The sequence below is a fragment of the Xyrauchen texanus genome, chromosome 48 (assembly GCF_025860055.1).
Source record: "Xyrauchen texanus isolate HMW12.3.18 chromosome 48, RBS_HiC_50CHRs, whole genome shotgun sequence".
Taxonomy (NCBI): Eukaryota; Metazoa; Chordata; class Actinopteri; order Cypriniformes; family Catostomidae; genus Xyrauchen; species Xyrauchen texanus.
The window spans coordinates 24,571,073-24,586,816 of NC_068323.1; the positions used below are offsets into that span (position 1 = coordinate 24,571,073).

Here is a 15,744-nt window from a genome sequence, read left to right on the forward strand (position 1 = left end):
TGTGAACGCACCATTGGGCAGGTTGCAGCTCCTGAGAAGAGTGTTTTGCAACTCGTGATCATCTGGAGCAAATGTGTATCTGTCCATGATGTATGTTGTGTAAACCACTTTTACATGGTTCAAACATTCCTTTAAAAGGCAGATGTGACATTCTGCACAAAATAAAAAAAACTGCTCTACGGATCATGGCAACTGTTTGTACAACTCTTGGATTATTATGCAGATTATTGAAAAATCACAGCTAGTGACCCGAACAGCAACTGTATTCTGTTCTGCTTGATGTGTAAATTTCTTTTTTTTTTTTTAGATTTGAGGTTTAGGCGGTATACATACTAGTAAGTTTTCACTTGAAATGAATTGGTGTATGTGGTAAAAAATGATTTTCCTTAAGAACACAAGTGACCTTCTGTCACACTATTGTACTCACTACGATTGCAAAATTCCAGCCTGTTAACAATACTGAGAATATAAGTGAGTGGTGGTGGCATAGTGGGCTAATGCACAACTGTTAATCAGAAGGTTGTTGGTTCGATTCCACTGTCTGAAGCATGGGCTCAGGATGGAGCTCCCCAAAATTACATGCCATAAGCTTCCAGCCAGACTGCGATGCTCTTCACTGAATTATATTTATATCAGCTTGGTCAAAGCAGGGTAAAACACTCTCTTAAACTACATAGAAAATGAAATGACCACTAACAAAAGCCTTCATCAGCCAAAATCATAGGACAATGCATCTACATGTATTTCCTCAGTTAATTTGGGACGACTTCAAGGACTCTAACACTAAAACTTAAAATTCATACAAAATCATTTTTTTAAACATTGACCCACAACACTTATAACACTGAATTTTAACCACTAATAGTTCTAAAAATAAATAAGTAATATTGGCATTGTATTAATTCATTTTCTGTTATATCATAATTTAATGCACATCTGCTTTGAAACAACGCCTGTTAAAGCATGAACAATTATATAAATAAATTTGACTTGACTTCACCATGTTCACAGTTTTCATCCACACTAGAACAGCATTTTTCTTCATTGAAAATGGAATGTTCAGAAAACGCTTTCTGTTACTACATACTTTGGAAAGCAATTGTAAATGTAGTTGGTTAGGTAATGTAAATATGAAAATGTATCGCCTTACAGTTATTCACTTTAGTAAAAGTGTGTAGATGTCATAAGATAGCATTGTGTGAGGAACAGGGTGAAAACGAACTGCTGTTTTACTCATGATTTGTGTGAAAGTGAATAAAGTCATTGTTGTAGCACCTTTAGTGATTATTTCACCAGGACAATGCCGTGATACACAACGAGGCACGTCAAAATCACTTGTAGGTGATTTTGTAGGTATAGTAATGTTGATGTGTGAACTAGACAGAGCACAATGTAACAGAACCGAACGCAGAGTCTTGAGATTTTTAAAAGCTGAATTATTTAACTTGACGCACATACTAAAAACACACTGCTCATGCCGCAAGCTGCTGCAAAAAAGTGAGAGAACACTACAGACAAAGACTTCTTACACAAATGTTTATAGACCGATGATTAAAAACAAGGTATTTAAACTTGACTTGACCTAGGACACTGCTAGATGGTTACTTACTGACCCAGTTAAAAAGAGCCTACCACCAAATCTTTATGATATTCAGGACTCTAGATATGACCTCAAGTGCAAGTCTATTGGTAAAAAAGTTGAAACCCATCTTCAGTGCATCACACTTTTACTATAAATTGATTTTAGTTGGACAGTGCTACATAATGCACAACAGAATGGCTTAAAAAAAATGACCCCTTAACTGTCACATATCCTTTTTTATTTCCTTGTCAGACTAAACACAGTCATTACGCAGTCTATCTAAAGACACTTTCCTGGCAATCAATTGTCCCATGAATAGGAAGACAACATACAGTATGTTCCACAATACAACTGGGCAGGGTAAACAATAAACTAGGTCAATGTCATGACACGCCACCAAACATATTATTACTTTACATTGGCTCTGCAAAAAAGAAAACTTCCTCCATAACGGTAATGGCGCAGACACCAAAGACTGTCGCGGTCTGCTTTCTTTATAAAACTTGCAAACATTTCTTCACAACAAACATATCTTCAGAGATGAGTTTTATGGATGAGGGGGTGGATTTGGCAGCCGAGGGTTCGAGGTGAAGCAAAGACTGCCTTTTATGGTAAGATTAAGAGGACTAACACCGCTCTTCACTAGTTCAGACTTCAATTCTGTCACTTAAATAACCAGAGAAACAGCAGCAGCACTGGCTTCAGTCCAGCACTCCAGTACGTGCAAACCTTAATAAAATGTGAGCACACTTCACACCAAAATCATTAAATGAAGATTATTCCAGGGCCAATGATCCCATGAGTGCGAGGAACACTTTTATTTCCAATTGAAACAGGAAGATGAACACTTTAGTCCCACTTTAGTTATGATTTGCTACGTGCTAATGCTAGTCAGAGGCAGGAGGTATTGGGGGAGGGACATTTCCATTCCAGAGAGCATTTTACTGCACACAATTTGGATAGGCCCCTGAGAGCAGGATGAATAAATATTTGTGGTAAATTGACCCAGAAGAGAAAGACTGTAAATTTGAAGTACAAATCTGCTTAAAGTGTTTGTCAACTTTTAGGAGTGCACTAGCATAACCAGTAGATGACCTCACATCTAATAGACATGAAATAAAAGCCAAAAAATGAAAGAAAAATAAGTGCATAACTGTCATAAAAATAATATCACAATGTAAAACAATTCTTAATGGTTTTAAAATCTAAATGTGTTTTTTTTAAATTGCATTACAGTAATGAAAATTAGATTTGGTTTTATTACTGTAATGAGTGAAAAGTAATTTGTGTGCAATTTTATAGATGCTAAAATACTTAACTGAGCTTAATATGCAGATATACAGTATAACTATAAGTAATCAATCAAATCAGCACTCTGTTTGACAATCTCGACCAGCCATTATTATTGCAATTCTATTTGGTTTCACTGATGGCATAGAAATGACATAGTTTCATAAAAATATTTTCTACAATTTATATTACACAAAATGCAATTTCTTAATTCTTCTGATTTTGGAGTGATCTATGTTCTGGACAGTTTTCATGAACCCAACACGGGTGTGTTGTCTGATCCAGAATGCAGCCCAACAGGTGAAAGCACCGCAGGCTTACGGTTGTGTTTTGTTCCAGCATCTGCAGCTTGTCCAGATGTGAACAGCTGTGGAATCGGCCGACAACCATCTGAATGTCACAACACTCATGATGCAAAACACATGCGGAGCGAACAACAAGACATCACGCAAGTCACGACAACAGGGTGCAGCATTCACGAAGGAGAGAGAGATTGAGTCGACTGAGTTGTTAAAACTCCAACAAAGAGCTTCTTGTTTCAGCTGATTTCCCAGAAATGCCATCAGCTGTCCAACACGGTCAGCAAAAGACAGGAAAAGAGGAAGGGAAAAATACTTCCAGTCCCAAAAATCTGTGACGCAGTAAAGCACATCCTGTCCCGAATAAGAACTCATAATCACAGTGTTAGCTAAGAGCTAACAGCTCCTGTATCTCACTACAATCACATTAATGTGATTAAATGATAAAGCTATTTTAAATGGTAAAACACTTTTAATGGTAAACATTGAAATATCCTCCCAAGGGGACAGGAAGGGGATATAGATTATTAATTGTATACACAATCAACCAAAAGTTATAATTATTTTTCCACATTGTAGAATGATAGTAAAGTTATCAAAATTATGCACAAAAAACAAATGGAGGTATGGGAATCATAAATTGAGCAACCAAAGTATTTAAATATTTTTGCACGTTTACGCTGTATTTTTCTTTGCTTTTGTTTCAAAGTTCTGAGCTTGGTTTTCCAAAACTTGTGAGTTTCATGTATATCAGGGGGCATTTTATGTCCCAATTGGTCCACAAGTTCTTGATCGACAGCTCCTCCTCTAGCCAATTATTGGAAGAGGGGAAGTGATGTCACTACAATGCGACTCCGATGGCTGCTGTTCAATATTATATTATTTGGTTGCAATCAAGTTTCTATACAGCCTGATCTCATGGAAATTACGGGACGGTGGCAACTATTTTGCAAAATGATATTATGTGCTTCATTAAATGTATTGTGGCAGTTTAGAGGTGTCCCCTGTGCAAACCAGGTTGATTTTATAGATGAAAAGATCACTGAACAGACAATAATAACAAGGCAATTGCAATTGGGTGTTGCTAAAATTGCAAAAGTACTTATTTGCGAGGTGGTGTCCACACAATTTGGACATTTAGTGGATTAGCATGTACTACACATCATCACTGGATCATTTCACTCTCTGTGGTCATGTCAACAAAGCAACACATGCTAGTCACCAAACTAGAGCAGCATTACTCTATGAACCCACATTAGATTAGTGACAGAGAGTGGAACATGGGTAAAATGGTCAGAAGATTGTGGGGTTGGAGGGAACAGGATTGGCCATAATGGAAGTTTCTTTAAAAAATACTTCCCCCAAAATGGAATATCTGTCATCATTTGCTCTCCTAATGCCATTCCAAAATGTCTTTCTTATGTGGGACACTAAAGGTAATTGAATAATATCCTGGCAACACTTTTACATCTAAATAAAGTGTTTGAATGTAAAGTCATGTTATACTTTACCCAAAATAATAATAAAAAAAGAAATGTAAAAAAATCACCTTTAAATGGAAGAGAGTAAGTCATTCAGGTTTGAAACGACATGAGGGTGTGGAGCAGTAGCGGCCCGTGACCACAGACATAGGGGAGGCAGATCTTGCTTTGAGGGCTATAGGTTATGTAGGTAATAACACATTATAATAACTACATAAATTCATAGTTAATAAATATATTAAATATGTAATTAATTGGACACATATTTCTACTTAATGTGTTTATTAATGTTTTAGGAACACTTATTATTAAATTAATTAATGCTTAATAAAGCACTTAGTAATGGCTAGCTAAAATATCACGTGACCTAATCTAAAGTGAGAACTGTATATGCTTAATTAAACATTTATTAACGTGGTTCAAGAGTAAGTATGGCCAGCTGGCCCGGGACGAGTGTGAGAGTTTCACTTTTTCGGGCCAGTACTGCGTTGTCACTAAATCTTCTGTTGATCTTGTAAATGTGTTGTACATTTGTCCAAGTCTGATTATTAAACCACAGCAGCCTGTGATTTCATTTAAGAAATATTCCGTTCTCTTGTGTTGCACACTTGAGAAGTGATGTGTGATGACGCTGATCTGCTTAAAAACATCACATTATGACTTCTGTACACTGTGTATTAGATTGTAGAAAGCGAAATGCTCATTTAATGTGAAGCGTGCAGCACATTCCAGACTATTTATTTAATGAAATTACAGCTTCTTATGGTGTAACAATCAAAGGACTATGTAGCGAACTGCTTATTACATATAATTCTTTATTCAGTATCCACAAACTACTGTTATTGTTCCAGCCGGCCCAGCGCTGGGTTAAAAGTAACATGTACAGGATGACAACGTCGCTTGTGCACTTCAGCAGCATAGTAAGAACATTTTCACTAATGAAGTATAATAGTTACTGAATTGGCAAAATATATAACGTTACATGCTTTTTCCTATTTCTGCAGATTTATTTCTGCCCCAATGCATCTCAATGAGTGCTCATTGCAGTACCACATTTGACCACATATTTCCATTGAGTAAAATGAGGGGCGCTGTTGAGTTCAGGAGAGCAGTGGATTATCTGCCCCACATGCTCATACATCTATATAAAACACAGTGTAACCGAGTTTTCAGCTACATTACAACTTAAAAATAAAATAAATCTTGGCTTGCTTTTAAATAGGCATGTCAGCATTCTGAATACATTTATGGGTAAACAAATTACATTATTGTCATTTTATATTATTCACCTAGGTGTTCATGTGGACCAATATTTAGGTGGGACTCTGCCTTCCCTGCCCATATGGACGAGCCACGCCTGGTGTGGAGCCCCTTCATGGACAGGAAGGGATATTATTGTCTGAAACAGCGTTCCTCTCAATAGTTTTGCGTTCCCTTGCAATCATTTGGTGTTTCCTCACAATACATTTATACACCCCTAATGAAAACTTTCCATGGTTTTACTACAGTAACTATAGTTCAGCTATGATAAAGTAAAATCATAGTCACAAAATGAATCATAGTTTTACTACAGTAACCATAATTTAACCATGATACTCATAATAATACACGAAAATCAAAACCATAGTAATAAAATCACAATCATTACACCACTATAGCTAACCTGCCGTAACCATACAATTTTACTATTACACGTGAACACAAACTATTGCAAGGGAACAAAACCTAGTGCGAAGGAACGGAAACTATTTCAAGGGAATACAAAACTATTAGTGAGGAAACAAGCTATTGCAAGGGAAGAAAACGTATTGCGAGGGAATGCAGAACTATTGCAGGGGAAAGATAAACTTATGTGAGGAACACAAACTATTACGAGGGAAAACAAAACTTATTGCAAGTGAACGCTAAACTATTAATGAGGATAGCAAAATATTGCAAGGAATGCTTCTTGCTAAGGAACGAAAAACTTATTTCAAGTGAACATGAAACTATGTGAGGGAAAGCAATTTATTTGTGAGAACACACTATTGTGAGGGAACAAAACGTAGTTCGAAGGAACACCAAATATTTGAGGGAATACAAAACTATATGTGAGTAAAGTAAACTATTGCAAGAGAGCACAAAACTTACTGCGATGAAATGCAAGAAACTGCTAAACAAGTTGCGAGGGAACGAAAGCTATTCCTACAAAACTTATTGCGAGGAAACTATTCAAGATAATGCAAAACCTTTGGTGATGGAAAACCAAAATTCATTGTGAGGGAACAAACTATTGAGAGGAAATAAACTATTGCAAAGAAATGCAACATTTATTGAAAGTGAACAAAACTATTTTAGAAAATAAATTCCTCTAAGGGGCTCCGGATTAGCATGAGTAAATGATGACAGAATTAAAATTTACAGGTGATCTGAAAATCAAGCTACAAGGCTGATTGGACTCCAGACAGCGCTAGAAGGGAGTACTTACCAACGCACGGGCCCAGCCATGAGGTGCTTTGGGTTTTGTGATCAATGAATGTTTCTCCCTGAGGAGTGATGGCCTGCTCCCAACCCTCGGGCAACTGTCCTGTTTAGCTAGACATAAGCCAAAAGCGTAACCAGCACTCTATAGTGAAAACCAGAGAAGTGAGCTTGACCTACTGCAAAATCAATTTCTTATTTTTTTAAGTTTAATTTTGGGGTAACTTTTGACAGTTTTGGTTTTTAATTTAAGTTAAATGTTAAATAACAGCACTTCCTGTGACTGGGGAAATGTTGAGCTCTATAGTGTGGAACTCTATAGTTGGCGTGTGCTGTATGCAGAGCTGCAAGGAATCTTTCTCCCCCCCAAACGCTTTCTTTCTCCCCCTCCCCCACTTTCACTGGAATCTGTTTCTCAGCTGCAAACAAGAAGAGACACACCTTTTTTCCATTTCATCACAATTCAGGATTTGGGAAGAAAAAAAAAGGCAAAGAAACTGAGCACATTTGGAAGTAATTTACAATACTGACAGAGGCAGTGTCACATGGAGTACTGTTTAAAGCAAACACACAGATAGGCTACACAACGCCCAATAGTGCAATAGTAACAAACTCAATACAGCTTTAAAAGTCTCCTTATCAGCTAGACTTTCTTCATTAAATGAGAATGGGATCTCACCATAGACAGCAGCTTGAGACATAAACATCATTGTGCACCTTCGAACAAACATGTCAATGGTTGATAACTAGGGCATTGCTAGGCAGTTGCAAGGGTGTTCTGTTTGGCAAAATTCAATTGCAGGGCTCCATCCATAATGAATGTGTGCAGAACAGCCCTAATTAAAATCAGAGTTATGATATTTGATTTACGACTCTAAGGGGCGTTAAGCGTTAGGGCTATACAGAGTAAACTCCTGGAGCAGAGATTTAAACCAGCTCAAGAACATGTGTGTTTTCATGAGTAATGGAGAATGTGCAGTGCCGGGTGGATTGATTTCTCACTCACCGAGATTAGGTTGAGACAGAGCCATGGAGCGCTGCTGTATGTTAGCACTGTTAGACGCCTGATTGTGCAGACTCATTTGGGTCACCGATGGGGTCATACTCTTCCTGGGGTCGTGCCATGTTGTGATCTTCTCAATGTGACTGCAGAATAACAACAACAAACGTTCACATCAAACACTTGGTCAAACAAATCAGAATTTATTCTGCTGGTATTCTTGGACCTGGTGGTACACATTGCCAATTTTGCATGGCCAAACCTGATCCTAACCCTTAACTCTTCAGAACAACAGATTCAGAGGATTTATTTTGATTGCCTCCTTAGATCATGTCAGTGTTGGAGAGTTAGAGTTCTCCTTCCGTTAGCATTCCAAATCTTCTCAATAGCAGCTGTGTTATGTTGTTGTCTGTGCAGCTTCGGACGTACACAACCTGTATGCCAACATCTTTGCTGACAAGCTTTCAGTTTAATTTTTTTTTTGAGCCAGTCACCTGTGTTGTAATTGCCATATGACTACTCACTGTCAAACTGCAGGAAATGTATGTCTTAACCAGGCTGATAGGCTGATAGCAACATTTAGAAGGGACTGTCTGGCTGGGGAAAGTCTCGCAAGAGTTGCATATGACATTCAAACACTGTGTTTATTTTGTTTATTCAGAGTCTCACAGAAACCCTACACCCCTAACCCTAACTTTAATCTGATGTGACTCTCACAAAACTTTCCCAACCAGACAGTTCCCTTCTGTATTCAACCCTACTAGACATGCTGCTTGCAAAAAAATTATTTTGTCAGACTACATGGCTAGTTTTGAAGGACTGTCAATGAAGAAACACATTGAAACATGTTGTTACAGCATCTACCAGTAGGGACTAATTGGACCATCCTAACCTAACAAACCCTGACCCCTGGACCATGCCCCCAGAAGTCTGGGTCAGATTTTGCTGTCAGGTGTTTTTCTTGTGCTGAAGAGGCAAGATTGGTGCCGAAGAGGCAAAATTGGCACTTTATAGAAGTCAACTCAAGCCATAGCTGGACTCAATACAGCTTTTGGATTTTCAGAGCTCATCACACAGCTCTAGATGCCCAATAATGACAAATGCAGTCGTGCATGAATGAAGAAACAGACAAAGCTCGCCTTCTCCACTTGTGGTATATTCCTTCACTCCTCCACCTTAAGTGATTTCTCCGGCAAAACTGCAGCTACATGAAAATCGGGCTTTGCTGCATTTTTTTTCATGCAAGGTCGAGAGCGTCATTCAGGCACCTGCTGAAAAAACTATAATCTCAATCATCCACAGCCCATAAACAAGTTTGGCACTTCTTGCACAATAAGGTGGACTATACTAGTCTAGTTCAGGAGTGTCAAACCTGCTCCTCGAAAGATACATTTCCGGCTGAGATAAGTTTTACCCTGCCTGACATTTTCAACCTGAAGACCTTGATTAGCTGGTTCAGGCACCTTTCATTAGAGTTATAACTCAACTCTGTGTTCTCTGTTCCATTCAACCCAAAAGTTCTGAATTTCCAACATGCAATAGAGTGACAAGTGAAGACTTGCAGCAATCTGCAACTCCAATGTGTAATTCCTGCCCCACAAGCGCCAACAAATGGACTTTCCAAACATGTATACTGGAGTAAAGAATATAGCTTGCACTGTGCATATAAACGTGAACACCACTTTCATGTCTACGGGTGCCTACACTCTAGAGAAAACGACAGTGGAGCTTATGATGAATAGTAGTACGTTGGTTCAGATTCGTGGGTTTAGAAATAGCTGTGTCAGTTTCAGTTCAAGCAGCGAAAGTTTGAGTGAAAGTTAAAATGTTCTCAATTTTTGGTTGCATGACGGAGCGTCATTTTCACAAACCCTATCATTTTCCTATCTGCATTGAAATCAATGCATTAGCAGCCGTCTCTGATGCAGCGTGAACTCTAGGGTAAAGGTTCCTTTAAGCAGCTTCCTCACAATTAACCAGTAAAATATAAAAAAAAACGTTTCAATGTAAATGGCCTCAGTGTTACTATTCAGGGAAATGAACCTATAAATAGCTTACTTACAGTTGTCTCTGCATATTAAGATATACCCTTTAACCAAAAATGTTTATACTTAAACTGGGCTTGACAGAAAATCGTAACATAGCTACCACTGGCCAGATGAGTCACAAAACACACAAAAGCCGCAATCAGTGAGTGACTCACAGAAATGATTCACACTCCACTGGGAAGATTAGCCACTTCCTGCTGATCTCAGTCCACACGGTGGTAAAACTTACCGGAAGCTGCGGTCTCCATGCACTGCTTTGAGTCCATAGCACTCAGTGATTGTGCAATCTTAGTTCTGAAAATTTGGAAGACTATGAACTTGCATATGAACAAACCAAAGAAGAAAAGTATCTAATGAGTGTTTAATAGCTATGTGGCAATGCCTTTATATATACATAAAATAATAATGAATAAATCCATTGTTTTAAATGCTTACGTCATAAAAAGGAACTCGTTTTATTTTTATTTTATTTCACATTTTATCTGGAAACTGATGGATGCAAACCAAAAGATATGATTATTATAATAACCAAATTAGTCAGTAGTCTGTTATCTGTGCAAAAACAGCTTCCCTGTGTAACAATTGAGTTAAAAATGAAAGATTGAAAACAGTAAATCTAATATTATAAACGAATATTTCTGACTCTAAATTCTGATTGGATGAGGCACATTAAACATCCATCTACACCCGTGGCAACACTAGACTTGTGCCGTATTCGGTAAAATGGTATATCGCTATAATTAACATGAACGGTTGTGATATCAATGGAAACAAACTCAAAATAGATTTCTGAACGCAACTTAGCTTCATCTCCATCCACAGTCACGATAGAAAATGTAACTTTAGAAACTTATCTGGGATGTCTAAAGAATCCTTAATAAGAATTATTATATTAAAGTAATTATTAGTTTTTATAAAGTAAGAAGTATTAACATATGATACATTTTATACAGTAATAATTTATAAATATATTACATTTATGAAGATTGCGAAAGTAAAGAAATAAACATCATGGACGAAGCATAGGTTTACAGAGGAAAGCTTCCAAAATTGTAAATTCTTAAGTGCGGAAATATTGTTGACAACGACATTTTATTTTCAATATATTTATTTTCCTTTATTTTTATTTCAGTACTTTTCTTCAGTAAATCAGTCCTGCCCATTGAGTTAAGGCATATAATTGCCACGGTATACATGGAATAGCAGAATCTCTACTGGTTGACCCATTTCAACAGTTACCACCAAGCCTTTTTCCTGACCATTAGTTAGTGATGCTGAATTTCGTGAATGTTCTTGTTGTGTGGGGTAGATTGATGGGACACAGGGGGAGTGGATTCTCAGGGGTCTTGGGTTATGAGTAGGCAGCTGTCCTGCAGCTGTACGTTGGGCCTTTAAAACTTGAGGCCCAAATTTCCAAAATCTAAAATGTGCAGTAGAGCAGCAGTTTAGTGGCTAATTTCTTAAATATTCCCCCCCTGAAGTACACTTATAATGTCAAGGTTTCTTGAGCTAAGAATAGCCCGGTTCTATTCTGCCAGTTTTCGAACTGAAATGTTAATAATGTCAAAAGTGACTAATTTGAAATCGAAATTGTTGTTAGCATGTTGCTAAAGTAATGACGCAATACTCAAATAAACAACACATATTAGATTAAATAGTCCATTTTAATCAAATATTTTAAATATCTTAACTGTTTATAATTGACAGTTTTTTGTCTTAAATGATATATACATTTATAATCATTTGTATTTTTATTTATAGGTCCACAGCCAACCTTTTGAAACAGCCCTCCATGTTAATGTCATCATGGTTGTGATGTCAAACCCACAATGATTTCAGAACAAGTTCATTTTGCACAGTTCATTCAATGGTATTTTTTACGAACTCCTCCTTATTTAACTCCTGATGTTGTTAATTATGCTTTGGGGCTGTGATTCCTAACCGGGGTGTGCGTAACCCAGAAGGTAAATCAACAGGTGGCAGGGAGTAAGTAAAAAGAACAGGGTTTTTTTTTTCTTCTCATCAATGTAACAAATGTTGTATTTGCTGTGGTAGTGATGGTGTTCATCAGTTCATCTTTTCTGTACAAAATCATAATAGCATGGATGACAATTTAAGATCATCCCCTTCTGAAAACAACCTAAAAAAAAAAAAATCATAGGGGGCCTGAGTAAAGACGCTGACTACCACCACTGGGGTCCAGAGTTCGAATCCCAGGGCATGCTGTTTGACTCCAGCCAGGTCTCCTAAGCAACCAAATTGGTCCGGTTGCTAGGGAGGGTAGCGTCACATGGGGAAACCTCCTCGTGGTCACTATAATGTGGTTCGTTCTCGGTGGGGCGCGTGGAGAGTTGTGTCTCCGCGGTAACACGCTCAACAAGGCACGTGAAAACATGCGCAGATTGCCTGTCGCAGACACGGAAGTAAATGGGATTCTTCCTCCACCACCCGGATTGAGGCGAGTCACTACACCACCACAAGGACTTAGAGCGCATTGGAATTGGGCATTCCAAATTGGGGAAAAAAACATATAAAGTGGGACCATGTATTGCCTTACAATTGTTTAGATGTCATTAGATAGCATTGTGTGAGGAACAGGGAAAAAAGTAATCATTTATAAACTGTTTTACTCGTGATTTGTGTAGACATGAATAAAAGTAATTGTTGTTGAAGTGCCTCTAGTGTTAATTTCACCAGGAAACTGTTGTGATGCACAACTCACAGCTGAGCTCGGGTCTCGCATGGCGACCATGTTTGGTACGAGCCACATGCTGTTTGTAGAGGAAACACACACACCAACATCTCACAGAAACAATGGCCTGGCCGTGGATTAGAGTTGACCCACAGCCTGAAACAACACTGCCCCCCTCCTATCCCCCAATATAGATACACATAGTAATCAGATGGACACAACACCGCTGAACTGAGCTTCCTCCAAAGGCCCCTGCGCACTTCCTACATAATCTAACAACGGACGGGTGTGACATCACTTAGAACAAAATCTGTCCAAAAAGAAGATGTTTTTGAGTTTGTTTCAGTGGTTCCTAACAGCTTGCCAAGGCAAACTTTCAAGAAAACCTCTTACCGGCCACTAAACACCTTCCTACTGCCATTGGTCCACGTCATCAGTAGGTGTGACCTGGAGCTCCACCTACTTTGAGGCGGACAGCTAATTCTTGTTCAGTCAGTAAAGATCGGTCAACATGAACACTACGGTGTGCAGTTATTAGCGAGCTGGTGCAAACATACCTACAGCTGTACAATCGATTGTGACGAAACATTTTCCAAGCACATGTTATATTTTTTGGTAAAATATATAAAAAAATTGTAAATTGTCTACAAAAGGAATCAAATCTTCTCAAATACTCTTAAGTGCCCATTCACGCTGTTGTTTTATATGATGCTTCACTCATGTGCTTTACTAATGTTTTCATCGAAAGCCATTCACACATCTGCCCAAAGTTATGCCCATCATCATTCTGTAGTCTGTATTCTACCAATTAACACTCATTAACACAATGTTATACACCCATCTTTGCAGTAGTCTCAGTTATTGATGCACCAATACCACTTTTTCTCTCCGGCCTGATTCCAATACCGGAAATCTCAGTATCGGCCGATACCGATCCCGATCCGATACCAGTGTTGTTGTTTTTGGCATAATCAGTTTAGAATATCTTTACATTATTGTGTGGAATTAATTGGGTGTACACTTTAATAAAGTAAAGAAACACAAACCTCTAACTACACATTATTTCAATATAAATGTATAGCTTATTAAGAAAAACTTTATTTTGTTACCTAGTATACTGGATAATGTTGCAGTAAAATTAACAGTAGCTCCAGTCTTCAAGTCTTCAGTTGAACCTTTACCTCCCCAAAAAAAATTATCAACTTGTATCTTGACTTTAAAGGATTCAGATCTCTCCCATTCAACTTAAATATTGTTATAAATTGTAAACAAATACTAATGATTACAATAACAATAATAATAATTATATTTAAATCATGCACTTTTAAACCCTCAAGCTTTTATTTTGACATCCTGAACTCTCCAGGAAGTCCTGACTGTGTCTATTTGTAGGCAAGTTTACAGTAGTTTAATTTACTTGTTATTCAATTTCTGGTAAAATGCACCTCCGGTGCTGTTCTAAATGCATATTATAAGTGAACCAAACGATTGATCATCTACATCTGAGATGTTATTCTTGAGTAGCGCTCAAATATTGCGCACCTCTGTGAAGGCTAAAAATAGCCTTGAGTATGTGTAAACAGAGCAGAGCCATTCACTAACAGGCTGGCGCTGCACATACTATATATTTACTTATTAAACACAGCCTTTTGTGATTCACAGAGCTATCACACGTCTTCAAGTGGCTTTGAATAAAATTCACGAGTCATATGAACTACATTAATGGTGTTTTAATGGTTCTTTCATGTCATTTTTGGAGCTTGACAGTAATGACCATGACTAACAGTGTCGGATTTAGATCGGGCTCGTCGGGCCGATACCCGAACTGTCTAAAAGTTTCAGTATCGGAGCAGATACCGATCCAGGTATCGGATCGGTGCATCCCTAGTCTCAGTGTCATCATAAAATCACAATAACAGTGTAATTGGCACATGTTATGTCAGAGTATAGCATGTTAGCACATTAGCACCATGAATGCTAAGGTAAACATTACAAATTACACATTATTTACAGCTACTTTAAATCATCATTGATTTGGTAAAACAGCTTCTTTTACTGATCTCAAGTGAATTATACTCATAGAATGAGGCATGAAGTCATTGTTAAAACATTTTTATGTTTCATTAAATAAGGTTGTACATGTAGTAGATAAGGTTGTAAACTATAGTCTTGAGCATCCTCATATTCAAATGCTCCTATAAATGCCTCCCTCAACGGTGTGGCTTGTGTCTGAATGTTCGCAAACAGTATGTTGTTGCTCAAATTCTTTTTGGCTCTGCGAGAACAATGAAGAAGCACTTTGTCTTAATTATACTGGGGCCTTTAGTGTACTTGCTGTGGAAAAGTGTACTAGCTTCACATCAACAAACACAGTATCTATCCCATGACTCTCTCTGCTGAAATCCCCTGTCTTGATGATAACTCATGATTATAAGTGTTAATCTGACAGACCTTTGGGCCTAGTTTCACTGAAAACCAAGAAATCCAATAGGCTTAAATATACTGTATTAGTGAGGTAAATCTGCCCGGTACAATAAGCAGACAGAGAGCAATTCGCACACGTCTGAGACAGGGTTTAGACAGAGAGTCTGGACTTTCAGCTAAAAAGTCCACAAAAGAACTCAGCTATAGAAAACAATACCCTCAAAGGAGATATTACAGTAAGTGTGCCTCATTTTATGGTTTCAGTTCAGCTTCATGAACTGACCGAACTTGACACAGAAATATTCGATGATATACCGTCCACTCCAGGGTATATGCCCATAGTTAGCCAATCATAGGCCAAAATCTACATTTACATGTATGCATTTGGCAGATGCTCTTATCCAAAATGACTCACTGTACTTTCAAGCTCTACATTTCTTATAAGTTTGTGTTCCCTCTTGGAATTTG

The 15,744-nt window shown here is 37.9% G+C and overlaps 1 protein-coding gene across 2 annotated transcripts in view; it reads right to left on the minus strand.

Annotated features, from left to right (window-relative positions):
- The window catches only part of LOC127639720 (WW domain-containing transcription regulator protein 1-like), a 55,765-nt gene that overhangs the window by 16,835 nt on the left and 23,186 nt on the right, over positions 1 to 15,744 (minus strand). For both annotated transcript variants that reach the window (XM_052121896.1, XM_052121895.1), the window contains exon 2: positions 8,119 to 8,258. In XM_052121896.1, the coding sequence (XP_051977856.1) occupies positions 8,119 to 8,258 (140 nt within the window). The remainder of the gene's footprint in view (positions 1 to 8,118; positions 8,259 to 15,744) is intronic.